The sequence below is a fragment of the Narcine bancroftii genome, chromosome 4 (assembly GCF_036971445.1).
Source record: "Narcine bancroftii isolate sNarBan1 chromosome 4, sNarBan1.hap1, whole genome shotgun sequence".
In the NCBI taxonomy this organism is placed as follows: Eukaryota; Metazoa; Chordata; class Chondrichthyes; order Torpediniformes; family Narcinidae; genus Narcine; species Narcine bancroftii.
In genome coordinates this window covers 75,613,136-75,640,845 of record NC_091472.1, presented here as the reverse complement: position 1 = coordinate 75,640,845, position 27,710 = coordinate 75,613,136, and the positions used below count along the sequence as shown (strand labels likewise).

Sequence of the window (27,710 nt, the reverse complement as noted above, 5' to 3'; positions counted from 1 at the left end):
TACCTCCTGGGCAACATGGATAATGGTCACTTCGAAGTGACATTCAAACCCCCCACCCCCAGGATGTCAGAAGATGCTCATAGACATCCAGAAGAAGGAGAAAATGGCTCCGCTCTTGCTATTCAAGGTGCAGCCACTCTTCATCTTTCCAACGCAGAAGGAATGAGTAATAATGGTGCACATGTTCAATCCACATGCCATAGTGGACGTGCTCACTTTTCTGAGCTGTTCTGTTGGGGGAACCGAGACCTGTGTGGACGTCAAAGGCACGTTTGAAATCTGGATCAGCATATGTCGTGAAGGTGAAGTTGAGAGAGGACAGCAAGAGGGGTATGGTCTCTGCCAATCTTATTTGTGTGCTATTTGGGGCCCTTTGCTGAATCCATTAAGAAGGATGAGGGAATAAGATAAGGGAATAATGTTGCCATGCAGTGGAAGCACTTGGGTTAAAGCCTCCTTGTACCTTGATGACATCACCATCTTCTGTTCGGATACAAGATCGGTCTGGTGATAGATCAGCATCTGTAGCCATTTTGCATATGCATCTGGTACCAGGATAAACTGGAAGAAGAGTGAGCCGATATTCTTTGGTAACTTGTCTGACTGGATCACCATCCCTTTCACAGTTAGATCTGACTACCTGGAGGTGTTGGGATCTGGTTTGTGTAACAACAATTAGTTGGAGTGCATTGGGAAAGTCCACCAGTAATTGGGTGTGTGGGTGCGGCGCACTCTCTCAATAGCAGGGAAGATTCGATGATCAGGTGCGAGGTGCTCCTGTTACTGAAGTATGTGGCTCAGATGTGGCCCATCCCCTGTACCTCTGTCCAAGCCAACATGAGAGCAGTCTTGCAGTTCACGTGGGGATTCAAGATGGAAAGGGTCCAAAGGGTCACCATGTACAAGTCTCCAGACAGTTGAGTAAGGGCGTACTCAATGTGGCCACTCATCCTGATGATCACCTTCGTGTACGGCTGCATCAGGCTGTGCGTAGAACCAAAGAACAAGGACACCAAATCCTATGATGTGCTGAGGTTCTACCTGTCTCAGGTGTTGCAAAGGACATGCATGACCCCATTGTGGCACATTGTTTCAGTCAGCTGGACTTTGCCACAGCATCTATCCTACAAGGAAATGTTTTTCCAGGCCAATACCTTTGATTACAAAGGCAGTGGTCAGCACAGAACATCCTGCAGACACTAAGAGATGAGGACTCGATGGATACGGTAGAGTGGTTCTGCAAGCAGGTCCAGATGATCTGGTGAAATCGCCAGTGCTCATAAAAAAACATCAAGTCTTGGCCTAGCTGGCAGTGAGAAGAGCCCTCCCAGTCAGATCATCACCTACAATTTACTTTGTCCCTGAGATGACTGAGATGGTGTGGAGACAGTTGCCCACCTTTTTGCAGAATGCAGATTCGCTAAGAGTGTGTGAAGAAGGATGTAAGGGTCCTTGTCATGGTTCATCCCCTGCACCAGCATGACAGAGGACTCTGATTTACGAGCTGTTTCTAGGCACGCGCACAGAGCCAGACTTCCGCAACTGGTGGAAAATCAACTTGGTGAATGATGCTCTAGTGCATACTGAGGGAAACATTGAGGCTTGGTTGAACTGATGCAAGGACGCTGTGAGAATTGAGAGCCAGAGACCAAGGGGAAGCCCCTCGAACAACAGGAGAAGTTTTGACAAGACAACACACTAGTGGCAATAGTGTAAATACAAATTAATGTAACAATGTACAGTGTAGAAATGTATGGATACAAAACTAAGGATGGGAAGAGACTGAACAGTTTCATATTGTAAATAATTTATTGTGAATAATGTCTATTTTTAGTTTAAATAAATCTTTACCTCCTTTGAACGCTGCGAGACCTGTTGAGTACCTCCAGCATTTTTGTGATTCATGTTATAAAAGTGATTTATTTATCATATCTGGACGTTGGTGTCCTTTTTATTTTAAGATGCAGCCAATATGGAGTTGTTAATTAAGAATGAAAATGTATACATTTTTATTTTAACAGCTGATCCTGAAAGATTTGGAGGCAAAGAAAAGTGAAGTCGGTGCCATCACTGAATGTAGTGCTGTGCTGCAAGGACTAGTAGAAGGTAGTGAACAGATTCTGGAGGATAACCTGTGTGCACTGAACTCTAGATGGAACAGGGTCCACACCCTAGCACAGAGTTGGAGTGGCAGACTATTGGTGAGTCGTATATTCCTTCAGTCTTGCTGAAAGTGAGCAAAGAAGTGCAGCATATTACTCTGATCTGAAAATAGTAAGGAAGTAAAACACTTCAAGTCCAGTAGTCAAGGGCCACGATAGAGTATCAGACCCGAAACATTTCCTGACCATTTCTATCTGGCTGCTCAGTTCCTCCAGTAATTCTTTTTGTATCTGGAGAGGCCCGTGTTTCCTGTAATAGTCCAACACCCACCACAAAGTGGAGCTGTTGTTTCATTCTGACTGCTCGCTCGCTGATATGTAGGGAAAGGCTGAATGTATCAAGTGTCTTGTGACATTTCATCAGGGGATATCACATTTTTTTTTAGTGTATTTACGGGTAAGCATTTAATGTTATTGAAATATGTGACTATAGTATAGCAGAAAAAAGATCTTGGACAAAACATGCAACCTGGATAACAGGAACATTTTTAAATAATAATATGGCTGTAATTTACAAGAGAAAACAAAAGCAGCTCAGCTAGAGCAGAAAACACTTTATAAAAACAAACTGCCGCTGTCGGTCCCCGTGCTGATCCCACTGCCCCACTCTCTCCTGGGGGTGGGGAGCAGGGTGATGGGATCAGTGTGGAGACTAGTGGTGGGTTGTTGGGGGGGGGGGGGGAATCCAAGGTGGTGGGCTATCGGGGGGAAGCGAAGCAGTAGGATCAGTGTGGGGACCGACAATCGGCGGCTGAGCGAGAGTGGGAGTGGGACCAGTTTGGGGACCGATTGTGGCTGCCGGGAAAGTCTTCCAACAGCCCGCCACCAGCCCCCATACTGATCCCACTGCCCCACTACCCCCGACAGCCCGCCACCAGTCCCCGCATTGATCCCATACTGATCTCTCACCCCCCCCCTGGACAGTCCCCATACTGATCCCACTACCCCCGACAGCCTGCCACCAGTCCCCGCATTGATCCCATACTGATCACTACCCCCCCCCCCCCCGCCAACAATCCCCATACTGATCCCACTGCCCCGCTACTCTCGACACCCCTCCATCAGTCCCCATCGATAGATAGTGGTGATGCCATTGAGCCATGCAGTAGCGATGATCACTGTCGGTGTTTTTACTCACCATTATCACCCTAATTTCAACTTCGCATACAAGACCCAGGGGATATTTTTGAGCCATTTTTGGGAATAAAAGTGGGTCTTTTATGCCATGAAATATGATCATTGGTAATCTGGGGAATTGAAATAAACTTGAGGCCTATGTTGCCCCTTCAGGCAATCTCACTTCCAGCCAATTCCCAATTTTCTTTCACTTCCTTTATTCATCCTTCACTTAATTTGCTTGAAATTGCTATTCATAGCACTTGTGTCATTATGCCCAGGCATAACGAATGAATTGCTGGAAAAAAAAATCTTCTGACTTCCCAAAATTGCCTTGTAGTGATAATCCAGTCTGTCCCTATTTGCTGCTGATTCAAAAGGTGGAAATATTTTCTTCTCTCAATCTTAGTTAAATCCCTTTTAAATTTGTTTTGTTCTTCTTATTTGAAAAGCACAAAGGTCGGAGCTTTGTTGAATTTTCACTCCTTATGTTCAGGTTATTTGCAAATGTTCTAAGCCCAACACATTCATCTTGTTAGTGCCCAGAACTTCATGCAGTTTTCCAACTCTGATCGATAAATTATGGTGGTGTGCACAGTGACTTTAAAATTCATGTTGGCCTGAAACACCAAGTATATAACATTTTAATTGTTAAATATTTCTCATATTTTCTGATGGTATTGTGGGCTGTTTGATCCATGAAACATATATATTTAAAAAAATCAGGCTTCCAGAGCATTCATATCAGACCCATTCTGATATTCACAGCCTCTCCATCCCTAATTCCAACCCTCCTTCACAGAGTCAATTTTACATTCTATGTTGCCCCAAAGAATGTCTTTATTGTGACATCTCAAAATCAGTTGATGTCTTCTCAATATAAATGAAAATGTAATTATTTGGAGTGAGAATCAGCAGGAGAAAGCAATTTATTACTTTGCTGCCAGCTTTCATCTTTCTGTGAGATATAACTTGCCTTTGATGGTTTATTTAATAGAGAATATGCATTTGATAACATTAAAATAATATATGTATGACTTATGTAAATTATCTTTTCATTCTGGCACAAAAGTAAGTCAGGAAAAACAATTTAACTAAGGCCAATAAAGAAAATTAGAGGTTGCGTTTGAGATGTCATTGAAAATTGGCAAAAGAAAAGCCTAACAGGTTGGAGATTTGGGTACAGTTTAAAATTCAGGAGGACAAGATTAGGAGCAGGAAGAGTCTGGAAGTAAATTTGCAGAGAACATGAAAAAAGAACTGCAGAAGCATCTCTAAATATTGAAGAGAAAATCCTGGTCAGGATAAATGATGCTCTCCAAAAGTCAGAAACTGCAAATTATAATTGGGAGCATATAAAAAAATAAATACACAATATTTGTTTTATTTTTTTTTGTTTAAAAAGGTACAATAATCTCCCAGATCTAGAACATAGAACAGCACAGGAACAAGCCCTTTGGCCCACAATATTTGTGTCAAAAAAGGTCTACAAGTTGATCTAAAATTTTGCTCGCCCGTGATACATATCCCTCTATTCTCTGCACGTTTAAGTGCTTTATCTTGAAGCCACTTAAACGTAACTATTGGATCTGCTTTCACCACTACCGCTGGCAGCCTAATACAGACATCAACTACTTTCTGTAAAAACAAAACTTGCCCTGAATATCTTCATTTCCCCAACACTTTAAATACGGATCCTCCAGTATGTGACATTTTCACAATGGGATAAAGACTCTGACTGGTTACCCTTTCCGTGCCTCTTAAAATTTTATTAACTTCTATCAAGTCTCTTATCAGTCTCCAGTGCTTCAGAGAAAATAACCCAATTTTGGACAAGCTTTCCTAAGAATTCATACCCTCTAATCCAGGCAGCTTTGTGGTCATTGTTTTCTGTACCATTTCCAAAGCCTTCACATCTTTCCTGCCATGGGGTGACCAGAATTCCAAATCAAGTGCGGCCAAACCAGGGCTTCATTTTGTTGCAACTTGACTTTATTACTCTTGTAATAATACTGGCTAATGAATACAGGCATACTGTAGGCCTTCTTTACCACCTTATCTATTTGCAGGGCCACTTTTTAAAAGCTGTGGAGTTGGACTCCCAGATCTCTCTGCACATCAATGCTTTATAATACTAGCCTTCCATTGCCACCCTCTGTCTTCTATTGGCAAGCCAGTTCTGAATCCAAACTATCAATTCACCATGGATCCTGTGATCTTCTGGATCAGGCTACCATGAGGGGTCAAATGCAGGCAGCATCCACTGTCTTACCCTCATTTATCACTTTTGTCACCTCCTCAAAAAAAAAATCGCATTTCTAAGATATGACCTAGCCCACACAAAGCCACGTTGACTGTCTAATCTGACCATGTCTTTCTAAATGTGCATAAATCCTAGTACGATAGCTCCCCTACCATGATCATTTCCAGATAATCCTTTCTCCTCTTAAATGAAGGAGCAACATTGGCTACGCTCTAATCCTTTGGAACTTGCTTGTTGTAATGAAAATGCAAAAAGTTCAAAAAGGCCTCAGCATCTCCTCACTTGGCTCTTCAATAACCTGGAATATATCACACCAGGCTCTGGAAGCAAAGATTTTGCAGACTCCACAGAGACAATACAGAAGATCAGAATCAAACCTGGGCCACTGGAACTGTGAGGCAACTGCACGACCTGCAGCTTCATTGGTCCCTTTTAAACAAAATTTCTGCCCCTGTAAATAACTGCAAGTAATGCATTTTATGTTAAAGATGTTATTAGATTTTCCCATTCATCCTTTTGGTGATTGTTGAACATCGGTGTTGAAAATGATGCAATGTTTTCTTTGTGGAATGTCGCCTGAAAGAAGTTGTCTCTTGCAGGAGTGTGAATTGTCACAGATGCTTTGATCAAACAATATCACTTACCCTTATGATTCAAAAATTAGGGCAAATGATGAAAGAAACTTAGTTTGTACCAGTTCCAGGTTTCGAACATTTTTCTTTCAAGGATCTCTGCTTGGTAGTTTGGTGTAGTGACAAAATACATTGGTCGTGATTATATAATTACATCCAGCATTTAGTGTTTTAATTCATGTTAATCTTTTATTTGTTTTGCTATGGGTGATAATGTGTGTACGCCTCCATATGTTAATGCAAATTTATTTCATGATGATTAATCATAAGCTTACTTAAAAGATGGCATTACATTTTTGCTTTCTGTACTTAGCTGTGTTTTTATAAAATACAGAAGTCATTTCCAGAAAGCATCTTGTCATTTCTTTCGCTTTAGGAACATCAACATCAAATGGAAGATTTCAATCAGAATGTTGCTCACATAAGCACATGGCTGTATCAAACTGAAATTCTGCTCGATGAGATTGATAAGAAGTCAGATGTTGAAAAGGATGAAATACTTAAGGTAAAAAAAATACAAATGTCAGATTTAATGGAGTATGTAATTTGGCACTTGAAAGACCCACAGATAATGTGTATGTAAAGAAGAATTAGCAAGTTTAACTAAATATTTCTGTATCATTAAGGGAATATTAACAAAAATGATTTGGACAAACACTGAGGTAGGGTTTCTCTGACAATAGAAGTGAGCATCAGGTAGTTTTTGTTCAAAGGCTGAGGAAAAACTTCAAGTGTAATTGGTATTTATAAACTTTTTTTCTCTTGGGCTTATTCCTTGTATCCAGATTAATACAATGTCAAACAAATAAAGACACTGTGACATTGTCTATCTTTGTTGCACCTGAACTCAGCTAGATGTTTTTTTTTGGGCTATTAAACTGACTCGCCTAATGTAATGCACTTTTTAAATTTTTTACCATAGTTGATAAAATTCATCCTTGCAATGTAATTTAGAAGGTTTCCTCCTCCAAGAGCCTGTCCACTAGAAATGAGAAGATCCAGCAGCTGAAGAAAAATGAATTTGTATGTTCTTAAAAAGTGGAGTTTTAATATTCAAATTATATATGGTAGAGTAGACAAATTTTCATTGCTGGTTTAATCGCTTGACTTTTGTTTGCAAATAATTTCCATGCAACTTTATTATTTAGAGTTCTTGACCAAACCTCAATGGAAGCAGGAGCTTCATTGATATCATGGGTGGTTTCATGCATCGTCCCTAGTTGCTCAATTGCCTTGCTGCCAATCAATCTCCCTTTTGAATGAATGTAACAAATACCATTCACAGTACTTTGAAGTAAATTTTGTAGGTTTTTATCCTCTACATAAGAAAATTCCTCCATTTCAGTCATTAATCATTGACCTATGACAGATTATAGATATGTTTTTGGAAGATATATTGGGGGAGGTTTTTTTTGTGTAGGTCACATAAAAACACTTTAAAACAGATCTCATTTAAAATACTGGAACTCTGCTCATGCAAGACAGGCTGGCATCAAGAATCTTTGCAAAAGCTTTGGCGAGTGCCCAAGAGTCTTCACTATTGGATCGTTGTTTACAAAAAGGCAACAGATAAAAGAACTCGTCGGAGCTGCAGGCTGTCTGGAGTGGAGCTTGCTGTTCTAAGAGGGTTGTGTGGTTTTGCAAGCAGAGAGAGTAAAACAGGCTCTCAATGAGAGAGAGAGGGATAGAGAGTCAGATTTCAGTTCTGCAATACAGGACAAGCTGGTAAGCTTGTGGAAAAACCCCATTTGGAAGAAGGGTTGTGAGTGCTTAGTTCAGCCTTGTCAAAGCCTTTGTGGTTCATGCAAGAGGAGAGGACTAGCTGCCTAATGTTTCACTTGAAATAAGAGAAACAAAAAGGAAATCTGTGATGACCTGAAAGAAAGAGGTTATCATCTGGAAAACCCTGATGGGGCAAGTTTCTTCGGCAAGACACTGAAGTGTCTGATCAAAAGGAATCAGTTGTGGGTGTCCAGCAAACAACAAATTTCTCTCTTCCTGAGCGGTAACCATTTACCTTTCAAGCACCAAGGCCAGGTGTACTTCATAAATGTTAAATTCTGTGCACAGTATAAGAATTGCCTGCAACCAATAAACTTGGAGGAATGAGAAGTGAGACTGGACTGTGAACCAAAGAACTTTTCTGAACTTTTACACACATTACATGCACGTGCACTTAGGTTAGTTAAGTTAATAGTGATAAGATAAAGTTTGATCCCGTTTTCGTGTTTAAAGATAATTACAAGCAAATTTTGTTTAAGTAACCATTTGTCTCGGTGAATATCTATTGCTGCTGGGTTTTGGGGTCCTCTGGGCTCGTAACAGACCACTTATCTATACACCATACCTTGATCTTTAGAGGAAAAGTGTGCCCATTGTTGGCTTGTCATTTCATTGGAATGCTTTATCATTTAATGAAATAATCTTTCACTCTTCTAAATTCCGTAGTGTGCAGGCCAACTTCCTCCACTCCACCATAAAATAGTCCACTAATCCCAAAAATTAAATTTGTAATATTTCATGTTGCACTTTCACCAAGGCCAGTCTGGACATCTTTGTATAAAGAATCCAAAGCTCTGCTCATTCATTCAAATATGTTGAAACCAAAATTCTGTGCAATCTTCGCAAGATTACTCTTGTATCAATCACTTTGTTACCAAGAGTGCAGAGAAGATTTACTAGGATGTTGCCGGGTCTTCAGGAGTTGAGTTATAGGGAAAGATTAAACAGATTAGGACTTTATTCCTTGGAGAGAAGAAGAATTTGGGGAGATTTGATAGAGGTTTACAAGATTATGAGAGGTATAAACAGAGTGGATGTGAGTAGGCTTTTTCCACTTAGATTGGGGGAAATAAATACAAGAGGTCATAGTTTTAAACTGAAAGCGGAAAGGTTTAGGGGGAACATTAGGGGAAAGTTTTTCACTTAGGGGGTGGTTGGAGTGTGGAATGAGCTGCCATCTGATGTGGTAAATGCAGGCTCTGTTACGGGCCCAGAGGACCCCAAAACCCAGCAGCAATAGAAATTCACCAAGACAAATGGTTATTTAAACAAAATTAGTTTTTAATTTCCTTTAAACGTATAAACATGATCACACTTTAACTTATTACTCGTAACCTAACTCGTCACCTGAACGTGGCGGCTGAAAGAGAGCCGCATCTGAGCGAATGCTGGCTCCTGTGGACTGTGGCCGTAGTCCCACTGCTGCTTTCATTTGCAGCAGGGGATTCTCCAAGCTGGAGAACATACCTACAGGAGGAGGGTTAGGTAAGTTCTCCTCCTGGTCAGGTTCTCCACTTTCAGGTAGCCACATGACAGCCGCATTGGTGTAGAATGGGCGGCTTTACTGTCGGGTATTCTGGCCACCTGAAAGTGGCTAATGAAAAGCTGATGGTTCAATTCAGTTTCTCAGGTCATCTGAACAGTAATCTTAAAGTAACAAAATTTTATGGTGATGACCTACTGAACTTTTTGAAGGTGAGCTATTTTGAAAAAGAATCAATTATTTTGCATCAGTTGATTCAGCCAGAGAAATGCATTGCCATTGATGTTAAAATGAAAAGAACTGAAAGCATAAGAATATCAGAGAAAATAGCAGGTTAGGCTGCATATCGTCTTCAAACTTTCTCTTTTGTGACTGATTTGATCACTGGCTTAGCCCGACCATTGCCACTGCTCTCCATGCTCCTTGATTCCCTTTTTTAAAAAAAAAATGATCGGCTTCTCTGATTTAAGTAGATTCAATCTCCACAACCTTTCAGGAGAGAATTGTGAAGGAACTGCCTTTTGAGAAAAATTTCTTGTCATTTCCTTATGTGAGGAAGTCTTTTGTTCTGAAAAGATGGATCATGCTACCACCTTTCCTGTCATCTGCCTCTCCAGGAATGTCCATGTTTCCATAAGATTTTTCTCAATCTTATAAACATGTTTATAAGCTAAACCTGCTCAAAGGGAAATGCCGAAAAATGGAGTAAACCGTATAAGACAATCTTGAACCTTATGCTAACTGCCAAAATTTTAACCCTACATTTGTTGTGGTCTCATCAGTGCTCTCCACAGTTGTGTGAAGACTCATTCACTTCTGGATGTTTCAAAAAGGTTCATATGGGATCAAAAATGATAAAGCGATCTATACAGTAGAGAGAGGAGATCAATTGCTAAAATTGTATAAGTTATGACACTTTCAAACGTTAGGAGAAGAGTAACTTTATAGCTTTGTATCATTTTGGCACATTTTTTTGGTTTATTACAATTTATTGTCATTGTAATAGAGTGTTATATTTCATGAAATTGCTTTTGCCTGCTGTAAGGCAGACAGATTTGTCATCGCCAGAAATCCTCTTACAGTCAGAGAAAAAGAAGCAAAAGAGAGTTGTCGATTTTCTACAACACCCCCCACCCCCTCCCCAGTTCAGAGTCACCAAGTGTCTGTAGATTCGTCTCCAGCACTTCTGCAGCCTCCACAGCCTCACCATTGGCCAGTCCAAACCATTGGCAAGTCAAGTTCCAGATCTGAACCTTTGACATGATCAGGAACCTTTCAGCGACTTTGGCACTCCTTCACATCCCGATACCTGGTAACCCTTCAGACAATTTCGAACCAGTCTCCAGCAGTCCACAGCCTAGCACAAGTCCCCGACGGCATTCTCCAGCTTCCCACAGTCTCCGTAGTTTCCTCCCTTCGAGTTGCCAGCAACAGCTGCATGTGTGGGTCCTTTAGCCTCAGAGCCCCTCACTGGTCCGCTGCCGTGGTCACCGTCCCGTGGGTCATCATCTCTGCTTCTCCTTCTTAGACAGGGAGTGATTGATCTTCCTGTTTTCTGGTGCCATGCGCCAGTCCTCTGCTTCCTTGGAGTCTGCAGCCCATTGTGGCTGCTGCTGATCAGAGGGACCACCATCTTGGACTCAGTCTCTGCAGTCGCAGGATTTTAAATAAAACTACTGTGGGCTATTTTAAAGGCTTTTCAAAGCTAGGGTGGAGCTTACTGCATTGACTTGGCGGTTGGACCCCGCAGGAGACTGTATCACCGCTCCTCGCTCTCTGCGGAGTCCGCACCAGCGGCAGCGCTGCCATTACAGCAGCTCTGGCAGCGCCGCCATTTTCTTCTTTGTTTTAGTTGGTAAAATCTCTGTCATAAAAAGTTACTTGTTCAGAAATTGATGACAAAATCTTGATGAATTTTTTAAGTGCAGTATTGATTCAATGTTGTATTTATTTTTTTGTCTGAACTGATAATCTGAAGTCTTATCTATTTACTCTGGAGGATCTGAAATATTTTTTGATATTCTTTTGAAGATGGATGAGGGAGTTATTCTGATGTCCTGGATAACTTTGTTTTCTCAACCCCAGGAATGTGATTTTTAAAAAATTCTTGTAATGACAACTGCCACAGATGGCAGTCACCCAGATCTTTGCCTTTTTTTTGAATATTTTATTTATGATTTTCCAGGCCTAAGTAGTTATCTTTGTTAACATTAATAATATCAATGTCGGTTGCAATTTACAATTGTCAATTTTATACAAAAATTTTTTTCCTGTAGAGTTCAAGCTTTTTCCTTCCCCTTCCCAACCTCCACCCCCACCCGGCATACCCTCTACATTTACACCTAATAGTCAACCAAACACAATTATACATAACACTTAGGACATTCACAACAATGGTATAAAATATACATCAGGGGTTTATGGGTTTGTCACATTGTGGTAGGCACTGCTCAGGCTGTTTTCTTCACATGACCTTTCCTGGTTGAAATGGAATGGGCCTCCCTCCTGCACCTCTCGCCAATTGCGGGGCTGACGGGGAGGGTAAGGTGGCGAGGTACATCAGTCCTCCCTATAATTGTGTTCCTATGGAATTTAGGTATGGTTGCCAAATTTTTATGCAAGTGTCATAACTTTTTCTTAAGTTGTAAGTGATTTTCTCCAATGGAACACAGCTTTGCATTTCTATATTCCAGTGCGCAATATTCAAGCAGCTGTTGGACTTCCAAGTAACCTCTATGCACTTCCTGGCCACTGCCAATGTGATCATTACGAATTAAATTTGAAATTCGGGGAGGTTCATCTTGAGTTTTATGTCCATTATGTTTCCCAACAGAAATAACTCAAGGTCCTGTGGGAATTCTTTACCTCTAATTTTTTCCAGGGTTTGACCCAGTTCCACCCAGAAATGTCTCACCTTGGGACATGTCCAGGTTGCATGGACAAAGGTTCCTGTCTCACTGACACATCTGAAACATTGGTCTGATAATTCTGGTTGAGATCTGTTTAGTTTTTGCAGCATCAGGTACAGCTGGTGTAAGAAGTTGTATTGCAACAGCTTGTACCATGCATTAATAATTGCAGTCATACTGCTCCGATACAGGTCGGACCAGCAGCGCTCATCAATCGTTATTCCTAGGTCTGACTCCCACCTCTTTCTTGACTTATAAAGGCCTGATTTTGGTCCTTCCGCTTGGAGCATGAAATACATTGCTGAGATAAACTTTTGTGTGCTTCCCCTTCGAATCAGGGTCTCTATGTCACTGCACTCTGGTAGGACCATAGTTGAACCTAACTTGTCCTGCAGAAAAGGTAGCATTGGAACATCTTATTTGATGGATTATATTTGTCCCTGAGTTGTTCAAACAACAATACTATCCCTGCTCGTAACAGTCCTCTATGCACCTGATGCCATTCTGATGCTGTGTGTCCAGAATCTTGTTGCCGACTGTCAACGGTCTTAGTTTATTTGAAGTTGGGGGTGTTTGTGGAGACACCCCCACTTTGATTCATAAATATTAGTTGATCTTATTCCAGATAGAAATTATTTGTTTCAGTATGGGGCTGCTGCTTGTTTTTACAGAAAACAATTTAGTGTTCCACTTATAAATAATGTCCTCTGCAACCTTCTCACCTACCACTTGGAGACCAATTTGTGCCGAGGATGGTACACATTTCCCCCCCCCCCCCACCCCCCCCCACCGAAGAGTGAGGAGATGTATCTCGACTGGCTGCCCATTAATATTTCTTAAAGTCTGGCATTCGTAATCTGCCCAGACTATAATCCCAGGTCTATTTTTTCCATAGAGACCCTGGCTACCTTTCCATTCCACACAGAAATGTCCTTATGACTTCACTATTATCGCAATTGACCGTATATCCTAAGATCTCCCCATAGTCCTCCAGAGTAGAGTGTAGTCTGGACAACAAGTTTACTGGGTTTGTCAGATATATCTGTACGTCAGCAGCAAATAAATTGATTTTGTGTTCTTCCTGGCCTGCTCTAAAACCCTTGATGTCTGGATCCTGGCAAATGGCTTTGGCCAGCAGTTTCATGGCTAGTGCAAACAGAGCAGGAGATAGCGGGTACCCTTATTTATTTGATCTTGTCAGTGGGAAGGCTGGGAAAATTTGACCATTGGTCACCACTTTAACCTTGGGTGCAATTTATAAAAGTTGGCCCTAGCCCTAGTTTTTCCAGTACTTTGATAAAAGCCCTACTCCAATCTGTCAAATGCCTTTTCCGCATCAGAGCCACAGCCACACCTCTCTTGTTTCTGGTTTGTGCCAGATGCATTATACTCATCAGTCTGCCAATGTTGTCCGCTGCCTGTCTGTTTTGCACAAAACCCACTTGGACTTTATTTATTAGTTTTGGCAAATGCCTCACCAATCAATTTGCCAGGGCTTTGCAAATATCTTATAGTCCATGTTCATCAGTGAGATAGGCCTATAAGAAGATGGCATTAGTGGAGCTTTGTCTTTTTTTTTTGGGTTTGTTGCAATGATTGCTGTCAAAAAAGAGGGTACAGGTCTCCATTGCCTGGTCTACCACCTTCATATAGAGAGGCATCAATATATTTTTAAATTCTTTATAAAACTCGGATGGAAACCTATCCTCTATTAGTCTGCAGTGAATTCAATACTTTCCCTATCTCTTCTTCAGTGAAGGGAAGATCTAGGCCTTCCTGTTCTAAATTTGGTAACTCTATCTTGAACAGGAACTCGCTAGCTTTGTCAGACCTCCCCCCCCCCCCCCCCCAACACCCATACCAATTCTTATTTATATAGACCCTCAAAGAATTCCCAGAAGGTCTCATTAATCTCTTTTGGCTTATATGAGATCCTGCCATTCTCAGTTTGTATCGCATTGATCGTCCTTGAGGCCTGCTCTTTCCTCAGCTGCCAAGAGAGGACTTTGTGAGCTCTCTCACTCAATTCATAATATTTTTGTTTTGACAAAACATTATGGCCTTTTCCATACTATATGTTTGGAGTGTATTGTATTTTAATTTCTTATTTGTTAGAGCCATATAATGATCCTCTGAGCCCGATTATTGGAAGTCCTTTTCTTGTTCTAAATTGTCCACCTCTCTCATGTATTCTTTCTTTGCTGTTTTAGTTTATCCAATTATTTGACCCCTCAAATATGCTTTGAGGGTGTCCCAAAAGAGGTACAAAATGAAAAAACTCCGGCTTCTTTAACAGCAACACATTGAGACGCCATCTGTATGCCGTATCCTTCTTATCTGGCATTTCCATTGTTAATATCAAAAGATATTAATGTCTGAGAGAAGACTTACTATGTACTCAGCCTCCACGATCCTACCCTCTACATGGGCTGAAGCCAGGAAAAAACTTATTCTAGAGAAGGAGTTGTATTGGTTTGAGTAGAAGTTCCTCGAATGCTTCTGCCTCAATATGTCTATCAAGTTCATCTCCTTCATTCCGTCAATAGAAGCCCTCGCCACCTATGTTGTAGTTATTTTCTTTGTTTACTTATCTAGGACAGGATCCAGACAAAAATTAAAATCTCCTCCAACCAAGATGTTCTCTTTTCCCTCTGCCAATCTCAGAAAAATATCCTGTTTCAACTTTTTGTCATCAAAGTTGGGGACATACACGTGTACTAAATATATTTGACAGTGCAACTGTATAAATCTTCCTGTTTTATCTGTAGTCATACACTACACTCTCACCGGAACACTCTTCCCTATCAGAATTGGCACCCCTCTTGCCTTTGAGCCAAATGAAGAGGCTATTACCTGACCCACCCAACCTCTTTTAATTTTTGGTGTTCTTGCTCTGTTAAGTGAGTTTCTTGTAGCAAGGCCAGGACCTCTCCTATTTTTTTAAATATGTGCCAGGACTCTTTTCCTCTTCACCAACTCATTCAAGCCATTAACAGTGAAACTAACGGACTTTATACTCTTAGCCATTGCCGTGTAGACTCTCAGACCAGTCTTTCTTCTGCACCTCCACTGCCCCATATCCATAATTCATCCAACCTTTTACTTTCGGCTATCTGCTCCAGCCCGCCAGGCCCATGACAAACCCTGGAAAAATAAGACGAGAACAAAGACAACAAGCCTGAAGAAGGAAAAAAAACAAAAGAATTATAATAAGACAGCTAATCGACCCCACATAGATACCCCATCCATACTCTTGTTCCGTCTGTCGTCCCCCTCTCCCTCCTTTGGTGACTGTTTCCCCTGGTTCATCACCACCCCCTCCATACAATAGGTTGTGCGTCTCGCACCCATCTACCTCTCCAGCACCTCCCCTGAGCACCCCAGACCATTCCTTTTGTTGCATTCTTTCCCCATTCTTATTTTTATGCACAAACAGTAAACTATTAATTCTTATTAGTCGACTATCATTATTTACAATACTCACCTTCCATGAAACATGACCACTTCTTTTAAACTCCTAATTATTGTAAACTCATAACAACTTAATAATTTCCATTCCAGTATCATTAGTTATTATAAACTGGAAGCTGCCTGACAAACTGCGAGGCTTCCTTTGCTTCGGAGAAGAGTTTTCTCTCTCTCCCCCCTTTGCATCGATATCTTCAAAGTGGCTGGGTATCTAATTGTACTTTCATATCCCTTCTGCTTTACTACCTTCTTTATTGGTTCCAACTCCTTCCTTTGACACATCAGGGTCCCACTTATGTCTGGGTAGAAAAACACTTTGTTACCATTCAGTTTCAGCAACCCCACCCCCCCCCCCCTCCCCCCCCCGCCTCACTCTCACCCCTGTGACCACAGCACAAAATCTTTTCCTGGTCTTGGTAGTGCAACAGCTTCACCAGCACCGAGCATGGCCTCTGATTAGGCCCCGAGCAAGAAGAAGGACTGATGGGTCCATTCTATTTCCATTGCCTCCCCAAGTTCTCCCCCCCCACCCGGGTCTCCAGCAACCAGTGCTGGAAATAGGCCACAGGGATTCTCCCTTCTTTGCCCTCTTTCAATCCCACAATTTTTATTATGTTTCATCTACTATAATTTTCTAGGGCATCAATTTTCTGCCAGAGGTGGCTCCTTTCCGCTCCCACATTGTCACCTCCTTCTCCAGCTTCACTATTCTATCCTCATCGTTCCCTGTTCCCTCCTCTACCTCAGCCACTTTTTCTTTTAAAACATTTTCACATCTGTCCAGCTTAGAGTTGATCGTTTTTCCATTTTCTCCATCGCCTCCAGGATAACCCACAATGAGGGTTCCTCTCCTCCTCCTGACGCTGCCATTTTGGTCGCCTCGTGCTGATTGATGTCGTCCCTCTTGCTGTTGCTACTGGTCACCATGTCGCTTCCACCATCACTGGATGGGGCTGTCAGCATCAGCTGCCTCTGCCTCTGTAGGGTCAGGATCTCCTGCACCTCTCCTCTTCCCTTGCCTGCTAGCCGTCGTGCTCCTTCCCTCATTGCTGGATGAGTCAGTTGCAGTCTCTGCTGTTGCGGGGCTGAGGTCTCCCCCCCCCCCTTCCTGTGTCTGCTGGCTGTCGCGCTCCGCATTGTTTGGGGGGGGGGGGGGCTGTTCCCTATGTCACTTGATGCGCTCGCATCTCCAATCTCCTCTGCAGCGGGTCAGAGGTCTCCCACACACCCTCTCCTCGTGCTCTTGCTGTCCATTGGATTTTAGGTTTGAGTGCTCCTGGGATTCTGGCCGCCATGATAGTTGGTCACCTCGCTGGGCTCTGACTGTCATTGGATCAGCGGCCTCACGCTGGCCGTTTCCCCAGGTGAGCTCCGTGTACTCTCCTCAGGTTGAATAGCCGCCACCACCCATGGGGCCTTTAGGGCTCTGGGCCTGTGATCTCCTGCGCCATCTTGATCCTGTTGAGTCGGGCAGAATCGAGCCTTTCTATTCACAATCACCTTACTAGTCATCTTTTGCTGGCTGGTATTCTTCTTCCCTATCTTTGGTAGGTAAGTGAACTAATCTTGTCTGTGCCTTTTGGTTCTTCTGATTTTGACTTTTGTGCCTTTTTTTTTCCCTCTAGGGTCTGGGAGCTCCTGGGGTCTACGTCCTCCTACTCTCTCTGCATCACGTAACCTCCCAGATCTTTGTCTTTTGATGCACGGTGCTCCATACATAGAAAAGAAATGGGGGGAATAAAAAAAACAGTCAAATGTCTACATGCTCAAGCATTAGGTTTACTCTTCTTTGACGTCAGTGATGATGAGTCCAAGGGAAGGCAGTGTAGCAATTGAGGAAAAGAAAGTTAACCAATTTAAGGCAAAGTAGCGAGCAATAACTTTCCAGCTGATTTAAAAGAATTGAGAAGGTCTAGGAAGTCATAGTTTCCATCATACGTCACGTACTCTTCTTAAACCTGGAAGAGGGTGAGGGTGGATACGGCAACACAATTCAGGTGGGTTTAAATCTGACTTTCCAAAATCCAAAATTCGGGATACACTGTCCCCTAAGGGTTCCGGATAAAGGATTGTGTACCTGTACAGGCTTTCTCGTATTATCCAGTCATAAATATCTTGGAATTCACATTCTGATAATTATTCAGTAGCAGCTTGTTCCAAAATGTTTGACACTTCTTATGTTGGAACAAATTCAATTGAATATATAATTTGGTGGTTATCTCAAATAATGAACATTATGTACATGCTTTGCTCATCTCAACCCTCTGCAATAATAAACACAAAATATTTATTGAATACTTTGCAGTGTTTTCAGTCTGAACTCGATGGAATCAGTTTGCAAGTTGATGATGTTCGCGATCAAGCTATTTCACTGATGAACAATAATGGTCCTTCGTGCCGAGAAGTGGTGGAGCCAAAACTCATTGAACTAAATCGTAATGTGGAGAAAATTTCTCAGCACATCAAATCAGCCAAGGTGAGTTGGTGTAAAAGCAGCATTCCTTGAAAAGGAGCAATAGCCAAGAGAATAATTTGATTGGCTCCAGAAGATACTTGTGCTTTTGCAAAGATGCATCTGATCAACATTGCTGAAATGAAAAGCAAAATTCTGCAGATGATCAGCAGGTCAAGTTATTGACATATTTGAGGGCCAACATTCTCATCACGCTGGTCCTTTTCTTGAGTCTCACTTGCCATCTTTTGTTTTGTATGTGAAACATATTTTGCCTCCAGATCAAACTCTTCTATTTTAGACATATATTTTCAGGTAGTCTGAACACCAAGAATGTGTAAAATAACTTAATATTCAAGACTATAGCCTTTTATGTCCTCATTTAAAGTGAAGACCATACACTTGTGGCGCAAAGCTGTCACACTTTTAGATTGTTCTCTCATGTAAAAATATGAGAAATGAAGAAACTCTCTATGGGACCGACAGAAAAGTTTGAAAATATTTTCAGTAATTAAAATTAGTCGGGGGACATCACATGATGCTGCGAGGAGCAGCATGCAGCCTTATGACTCCCGTAGTTTAGAAAAGCTTTTTTTACTAAAAAATACTTTAAAGGTAATAGAAAGCATCTAACTGAAGATTGAAGATGTCACCTAAGAAGGAGAAGACATCTAAATTAACTCCTACAAAAAATTCTGAAAAGAAGAAGAAAAAAGAAACTGGGCCTACCTGAGGAATGAACCAGGCTGCCGAAGTACTCTCTGGCTCCTCTGATAAGGACCCGGAAGATGAACCTTCCTCCGGAGCCTTCTTTGCGTCAACTCATAAAGATGGCAACAGACGGAAAACTAAAACTGGATTTCGGGCATGTGTGGTATAGAGGAAAAAAGGTTGGGAAAAAATATTCAAACTCTCTTAAAGGGGCATTTCAACATCAGAACACAAAGGGGACACAACTCCAGTGGAAGAGGCATCAGAAGAATATGAAAGTGAAGAAGAAACATCAAGTTCAGAAGAGGAGCAGATTAGAGGCAAGAAAGAGACTTTTAAGAAGGAAATAAATAAGATTGAGTCAAAAATAGATGAACCTCAAATAAAAATTAATTTGTCTTTGGAAAATAATTTTAAATTGTTGTCTGAAGAATTGAAACAAGTTAAAACAGATTTGACATTTTAAGTGGATAATGCATTGAAGTTGAATAACGTTTTAGAAAGAGTGAATAAGTTGGAAAGTAAGGTTCAAGAGGAAGTGCATTGTATTGAAGAGAGATTTAATATGTCTGAAGATATGACAATTAGTTTGATTTCAATGAATGAAAAACTGTTGGAGAAAGTTGTAGTAGAAGAAATAATGTGATTGCTTTAAGGTAAAGAAGGAGAAGATGTGATTTATTTTTTTCAAGAATGGATACCATAGATATTTGGAGAGGAACATTTTGAAGACAAGATTCTTGTTGAAAGAGCTCATAGAACTTTGAGACCAAATCCAGGTTGAGTCTGATCTATCCTGGTTAGATTTTTGAATTACCAGAATAGAGAGAGGCTTCTAGGTTTGGTGATGAGAGCTAAAGAATATGGATCTTTGAATTATGAAGGGAATTTAAAAAAAAAAATTAATCCAGATTTGAGCCAAACTTTAATAAAAAGGAGAGAATTTAATTTAGTTAAGAAAGTTTTATATGATAAAGATTACCGATTTGTGTTGTTATCCTGCAACTTTGAAAATATTTGTACTAGGCCAGCAGAATATGTTTATTACAAATTATGTTCAAGCTGAAGAATATGCTAAGAGTTTGTCTAAAGTTCAATTAACAGAAGGCACTGATTTGTTACAATGAATTTAGTGTATAGGGAGAGGGGGTTTTTGCCCTCTTTTCTCTTTCTGATGGATGAAGAATTATTATGTTAGATGGAATTATTGATAAAATCAAGTTTTTTTTTCTCACGCAGGGGTTGTGTTAAGTTTATTTCTGGTGTTTTCGTGGCTTGGCCATGACCCATAAAATGGAGGGAGGTGGTGCTGGTTCTTCCAGTACTTATTGGGGAGAAATTTTTGTGTTTTTTTTTCCTTTTTTCTTCTTTTTTATTTAGTAATCAAATATATTGTTTTTCATCTGAATTATTTTAATGTTTTTGGATTGTAGACGATGGTGCTCAGGACCAATTATTTTGTGGGAATTCTTCCTGGATGGGAGTGATGAAAAGGGATTTTATAAATAGGGAAAATTAATAAAGCAATTAAAGTTTAGTTTTAATATTAATGGGATTAATGGTACAATAAAAGAAATAAAATTTTGTATTATGTTAAGAAATTGGGGGAAGATGATGCTTTTTTTTTAAACAAGAGATTTATTTAATCGAAAAAAAAACACCTAAAACTGAAAGGAGATTGGGTAGATCAGGTATTTTCTTCATTTAATTCTAAAGCTAGGGGAGTGGAGAATTTATTTAAGAAAAATTTACCAAAATTAAGTTCAAAGTTTGACTACAGACCTAGCAGGTAGATATGTAATAAGTAAATTGTCAAATAATTTCAGAGGATGGACTTTATTAAATATGTATGCACCAAATTTAGATGATGAAAAATTTAAACAAGATACTTTTGAATCTGGCAGATGTTTATGAAAATATTTTGGTAGGAGGTGATTTTAATTTTTGTTTGGATCCTTTACTAGATAGGTCATTAAGAACAATAGTTGAATCTAAGGCAGCTAAAGCCATATTATATTTAATGAAGGATTTAAATTTAATCAATTATAAATCCAAAAGTTTTCTACAAATATGTTAATAGTAAAAGGAAAGTGAGGGTTAAAATTGGTCCTTTAGAGAATCAGAGTGGACAACTGTGGGTGGAGCCAAAAGAGGGGGGAGATCTTGAACAATTTCTTTGGTATTCACTAAGGAGAAGGATATTGAATTGTGCAGGGTAAAAGAAGCAAAGAGGGTAATTATGGAAACTATAATGATTAAGAAAGAGGCAGTACTGGAGCTTTTGAAGCATATGAAAGTAGATAAGTCTCCAGGTCCCAACGGGATTTTCCTCAGGACCTTGAGAGAAGAAAATGAGGAAATAGCAGAGGCTCTGACAGTGGTTTTCAAATGTCATTAGAGATGGGAATAGTGTCGGAGGATTGGGGTATTGCACATGTTTCCTTTGTTTAAAAAAAGCATTCGAGGAGCAAGCCTAACAATTGTCAGCCTGTAAGTTTGATATTTGTGGTCGGTAAATTAATGGAAAGCATTATTAGACATAGTATATATAAGTATCTGGAGAGACAGGGTCTGATCAGGAACACTCAACACGGATTTGTGTGTGGAAGGTCATGTTTGACCAATCTTGTTGGATTTTTTGAAGAGGTGACTAGGAATGTTGATGAGGGCAGAGCAATGGATGTTGTCTATATGGACTTATCAAAGTCCTTACTGAAGTTCATATTTATCAAAAACCTTATCAAAGGTTCCACATAGAAGGTTAGTTAGGAAGGTTCAGTCATTAAATATTAATTTTGAGATCGTCAAATGGATTCATCAGTGACTGGAAGGGAAATGCCAGAGAGTTATAGTGGATAACTGTTTGTCAGGCTGGAGGCTGGTGACAGGTAGTGTGCCTCAGGGATCTGTATTGGGTCCTTTGCTGTTTGTCATATACATTAATGATCTGGGTGATGGGGTGGTAGATTGGATTAGTAAATATGCAGATGATACTAAAATAGGTGGAATTGTGGATAATGAAGAAGGTTTTCAAAGATTGCAGAGGAATTTGGACTGTTTAGAAGAGTGGGCTGAAAGATGGCAGATGGACTTTAATGCAGATAAGTGTGAAGAGCTTTATTTTGGTAGGAATAATCAAATCAGGACATGTATAGTAAATGGGAGGGCATTAAAGAATGCAGTGGAGCAGAAAGATCTAGGAATAATGGTGCATCGTTCCCTGAAGGTAGAATCTTGTGTGGATAGGGTGGTGAAGAAGGCTTTTAGTATGCTGGCCTTTATAAATCAATGCATAGAATACAGGAGTTGGGAAGTGATGTTGAGACTGTACAAGGCATTGGTGAGGCCAAATTTAGAGTACTGAGTCACTGAATTATAGGAAGAATATCAACAAGGTAGAGAGAGTGCATTGAAGATTTACAAAAATGTTACCTGGGTTTCATTATCTAGATTATAAAGAAAGATTGAGCAAATTAGGTCTTTATTCCTTGGAGCATAGAAGGTTGAAAGGAGATTTGATAGAGGTATTTAAGATTATGAGAGGGATAGATAGAATTGATGTGGATAGGCTTTTTCCATTGAGAGTAGGAGAGATTGAAACAAGAGGTTATCAGTTAAGAGTTAAGGGGGAAAAAGTTTAGAAGTAACATGAGGGGGGGAATTTCTTTAACTCAGAGAGTGGTGGCTCTGTGGAATGAGGTTCAGGGAAAAGTAGTGGCAGCAGGGTCAATTTTGTCATTTAAAGAACAATTGGACAGGTATATGGTTGGGAGGGAAATGGAGGGTTATGGGCAGGGTGCAGGTAGGTGGGACTAGAGGAGAGGACTTAGTTCAGTGCAGACTAGAAGGGCCAAAATGGCCTGTTTTTGTGCTGTAATTGTTATCTGGTTAAATATGGAGGAAACATCCTAGAGACAGAGGTTATTCTTTTTATTCTAACAGATTTTATACATACATTCTTTTTACTTTCTGCTCAAAAGCAATCAAGAGTTTTGAATATTGATCATAAAGCAAGAATAATATTTGATCATTCTCTATTGTTGATGGATTTGGAATTTACTGAAAAATGGCAGTCAGTATATAGGTGGAGATTAAATTACTTTCTATTAAAAAGGGAAGATTTTTGTGCTTTTATAAGACAACATATTGAATTATTTTGTGATACAAATTTACATTCGATAGAGGATAAGTATATTATTTGGGATGCATAGTTTTACTCCAAAAATTAAAAAAGATTATTTAACATATATGGATAAATTAGAAAAAGAAATAACAATATTGGCTAAAGATATTCAAAAATCACCATCAGAGGATAAACATAGGCGTTTAATTAATAAGAAATTAAAATTTAATACAATGTCGACTTACAGAACAGAAAAAATGATTCTAAGATCTAAACAGAAATATTAGAAGAAAGATCTCAAAGTTTTAGCTTGGCAATTAAAAGCGGAATAGACTTCAAGGATGATAAATGCAATACAACAAGATAATAATAAAATGCCATTTAAACCACAATAAATAAATGAAACTTGTATGGAATTTAATGAAAAATTATATACATTAGAATCCTTACAGGATGAAACTATTATAGATAATTATTTGTCACAAATAACATTACCTAGATTAACTGAGATAGATAAAGATGATTTGGATATGCCAAGACGCTTATGAGTAAGAAGTTTATGAAGCACTTAATTGTTTACAAAATAATAAATCTCCTGGAGAAGATAAATTCCCAGTTGAATTTTATAAAGAATTTAAAGAATTAATAATGCCTTTATTTATTCAGATAATAGAACAAGCTTTTAGATTGCATATTCTTCCAGAAACTTTTTCCACAGTGATATTTACAGTTATTCCTAAAAAAAGATAGACATCCATTAAAACCAGCTTCATTGTTAAATGTTGATTATAAAATTGTGGCAAAGGTATTAGCAAATAGAATTAATAATTGTCTTGAATTAATTCCTGAATTAATAAATATGGATCAAACTGGTTTTGTTAAGAATAGACAAACTTCTGAAAATATAGTAAGGTTATTAAATAAAATTCACTTAGCACAAAAGAAAAAAGGATTTAAGTGTTGCCATTGCATTGGATGCAGAAAAAAGGTTTTGATAGATTAGAATTGGATTCTTTCAGGTGCCTGCCTGTCCACATCGGACTTGTCAGTCACCAATGAGCCTGCAGCAGACGTGGACATACCCCTCCATAAATCTTCGTCCGCGAAGCCAAGCCAAAGAAGAAAGCTAAGGTAATAACTAATGAACGGATATCACAACTGAATTTGACGTGATCAAGTTGACTTTGGCTATTGAATGCAATTCAATTTGCTTTGGCTATAGAACCTCTTGCACAAATGATTTGTATGGACCAACAATTGAAAGGTTTTGTGGTAAATAAAACCAAGCATAAGATTAGTCTATTTGCAGATTGTGTTGGTATATTTAATTCAACCACAATTATCATTACCAAGACATTTATAAACAATTGATGGATTATGGAAGAGTTTCAGATTATGAAATAATTGGGATAAGAGTGAGGGTGATTGTTCACAATGTCAAAAAGATATTCAATTTAAGTGGACTGATACTGGGATTAAATATTTAGAAATACATAGAAAAAATAATTTGGAAAAAAATATATAAATAAATTATATTCCATTATTTAAGAAAATAAGTTAAGATTTGAATAAATGGACAAATTTACCTATTACTTTAATTGGAAGTTATTGTATTAAAATGAATATTTTTCCAAGAATTCAATATTTGTTTCAGACTTTATCAATCTCTGTATCTCAAAATATTTTTGAGGATTTAAATAAGCAAATTAAGAAATTTCTTTGCAAAGGTAAGATGGCAAGAATATTGTTAGAAAATTAACAAGGAAATATGAATTAGGTGGATTACACCTTCTTAATTTTAAGAATTATTATAAAGCAGTACAATTAAGGTTTCTTGTTTCTCTATTTGGGAATATGAAATCATCAAGGATGGAAATTGAGTTAAATAAGATAGGAGAAACTATACCTGAGGAATTTATTTATAAATGGGAACCAAGGTCAATAGTTACTGACAGAGATACTCCATTATTGAAACATTTGATTAATGTTTGGAATTAGGTTAAGTTAGAAAATAGTGCAAGCCTTTTGTTGCTAAAATCCCCATTAATTAATCCTCGTATTTTTTTCAAAAGATAATCCTTTTTAAATATTTGGTATATTAAAGGGATTTGTAAAATAGGGGATCGTTATGAAAATGGTAGATTGATGTCATTTGATCAGTTAAAAATTATGATATCTCATGTAATACATTTTTTTGTTATTTTCAATTAAGAGTTTATTTAAGAGAGAAATTAGGACAAGATATGGTTTTAAAAGATCCTACGGATTTAGAATAGTTAGTTGTTGATGGAATGGTCAAAAAGTTTATTTCAATAGCATATATGATGTTATAAGAAAAAGCACCTAAATTAGGTTTATTTAAGTCAAGAGAAAGATAGGAACAAGATTTAAATATATTAATAGATCAACAAATTTGGCAAAATTTATGTAAAGAAGTTATGTCTAATACAATTAATGTAAAATATAGATTACTTCATTATAATTTTTACATTAATTGTATATTACACCACAGAAATTGAATACATCAGATCAATGTTTTAGGTATGGAGAAGATATTGGAACTTTTATTCATTCTATATGGTCTTGCTCCAAAATTGACCCTTTTTGGATTTCTATTTGTAAGTTTTTACAACATGTTGCAGGTGTTGTTTTTCCATTGAACCCTGAATTATTATTGATGGGAAATTTTGAAAATATAACTTCTAAATTACCTTTATCAGATTTTCAGTTGAAATTTGTTAAATTAGCTTTGGTGATAGCAAGGAAATATATTGCTGTTACTTGGAAATCAGATGTTTCATTAACATTAGGAAGATGGCAAGCAGAGGTTCAAAGTCATATTCTATTAGAAAAATTTACATATAATTTGAGAGGTAAATATTCTGTATTTTTACAGATTTGGAGCCTTTATGCTCGAACATTGGGTTTGAAATGATAAATAACTCCTTTGAATCTTCCAGACCGGAGAAGTCTTCCTTAAAAATAAATAATGCTTCCTAGTGAAATGTCTTTTGGATCTTTGAGTGTCTTCTGAAGCAATCCAATTCAATATATAATTATGTTTATTATGTATTTTAGCATTTAGATGTTTTTTTTAGTAGGGGTAGTAGGGATTGGGAGGGAGGGATTAGTTGGGGTTTAGATGTTTTTTTTCTGTAGTTTTTTTCTTTTCTTTCTTTATACAAATCAACATGTATTTAAGTTTTATAATAATGTGATATATAATTTTTCTCAATTGTTATATGTGTTGATTTTAAATAAAATTATAAAGTTAACCATATATTGAACATGCTATTTCATTGTTTCTGATGAAAGGACATTGACCTGAAATGTTAAACATTTTTCTCTCTGCATAATTACTGGCTGACATGTTGAGTTTTTTCTGTTTTTATATTAAACTTCATGAATAATGGAACTAAAATCAAAAAGTCCCCTGAACAAATTGTATGTGGCAATTGTATTTTCTCTATTATGGCTGTAATCCCTATTTCTAATTTCTCTATTTTTTAGTAGCATTACTTTCAGATGTCAGTGCTCTAAAATTAGTAATTCTTTTGTTAAATCTTTCCACTGCTTAATTTTGGGGCATATTGGCTAAGTTCAAATTAAACCTCAACTGCTCGGTACTTGGTTTAGTTTCAAATTTTTTTGGCACTTTGTGGTACCTGCGACTCATACTACAGTGAAACCTCGTTAGAACATGATTAGTTAATCCGTGGAATCGCTTATAGCGTGGGTGTCAGTGGACCCCAAACATCGATTTTTGGATGCCAGGCTAACAGCCACAAACTCAAAAATGGATTCTTATGATGGGTGAGGGGGGGAGACCGGCAGTGCGAGTCGGGCAGGCAAGAGACAGACAGTGCGAGTCGGGTGGGCGAGGGGGGAGACTGGCAGCGAAAGTCGGGTGGGTGAGGGGGAGATGGCAGCGCTACTGGAAATGGGTGGGGGTGGATCTGGCAGCACAATTCGGGTAGGCTTTCCGAAATCTGGAAAAATCCAAAATTTGGAACACACAGTCCCCCAAAGGTTCCAGATAGAGGATTGTGTACCTGTATGTGGAGTTTAAAGGTCTTAAAGGTCTTATTATAGGGTTTGAGTCACAGTATTCTGTTTTCCTGCTTCCTGAATCATGACACTTATGCATCTGTTCCGCGACTCGGCTGTAACGCGGTATGAATTCTTGGACCCCAACTATCGCGTTATAACGAGGTTTTACTGTATACTCAACACTATAATTATAAAATAAGCAATTAACATAAAATGGATTTAAAAAAAAACTAATCTATTGTATGTAATTGCAGATGGAAGCAGCAATACAAGTACCTACAAGCCATGAAAATGTGTTTCAATCAGGTCTGAAGACTGATGTAACTTCAAGCATTGATATAGATTGCATTGAATCTGAGCTCCAAATTAAAATAAACAACTTGGAAAGAAAGTTGGAGTGTTGTGAAGAAATATATGAGGTATATAATGAATTGTAAAATATGCAGTTTTATCATAGAATCAAATATTTGATTACCTTAAAAATAGCTTCATGCAATAACATCAAGAACCTATCATGGAGTATTTACTGCTGTTTGTGTAGCCTCTTGCCTTTTTAGGA

General features: G+C 38.8%; 1 protein-coding gene across 2 annotated transcripts in view; it reads left to right on the top strand.

The window, feature by feature from the left end:
* Positions 1 to 27,710, top strand: part of LOC138760695 (utrophin-like) — a 632,519-nt gene that overhangs the window by 290,777 nt on the left and 314,032 nt on the right. For both annotated transcript variants that reach the window (XM_069931641.1, XM_069931640.1), the window contains 4 exons: positions 2,022 to 2,201; positions 6,550 to 6,678; positions 18,121 to 18,291; positions 27,406 to 27,570. In XM_069931641.1, coding sequence (XP_069787742.1) covers positions 2,022 to 2,201; positions 6,550 to 6,678; positions 18,121 to 18,291; positions 27,406 to 27,570 — 645 coding nt within the window. The remainder of the gene's footprint in view (positions 1 to 2,021; positions 2,202 to 6,549; positions 6,679 to 18,120; positions 18,292 to 27,405; positions 27,571 to 27,710) is intronic.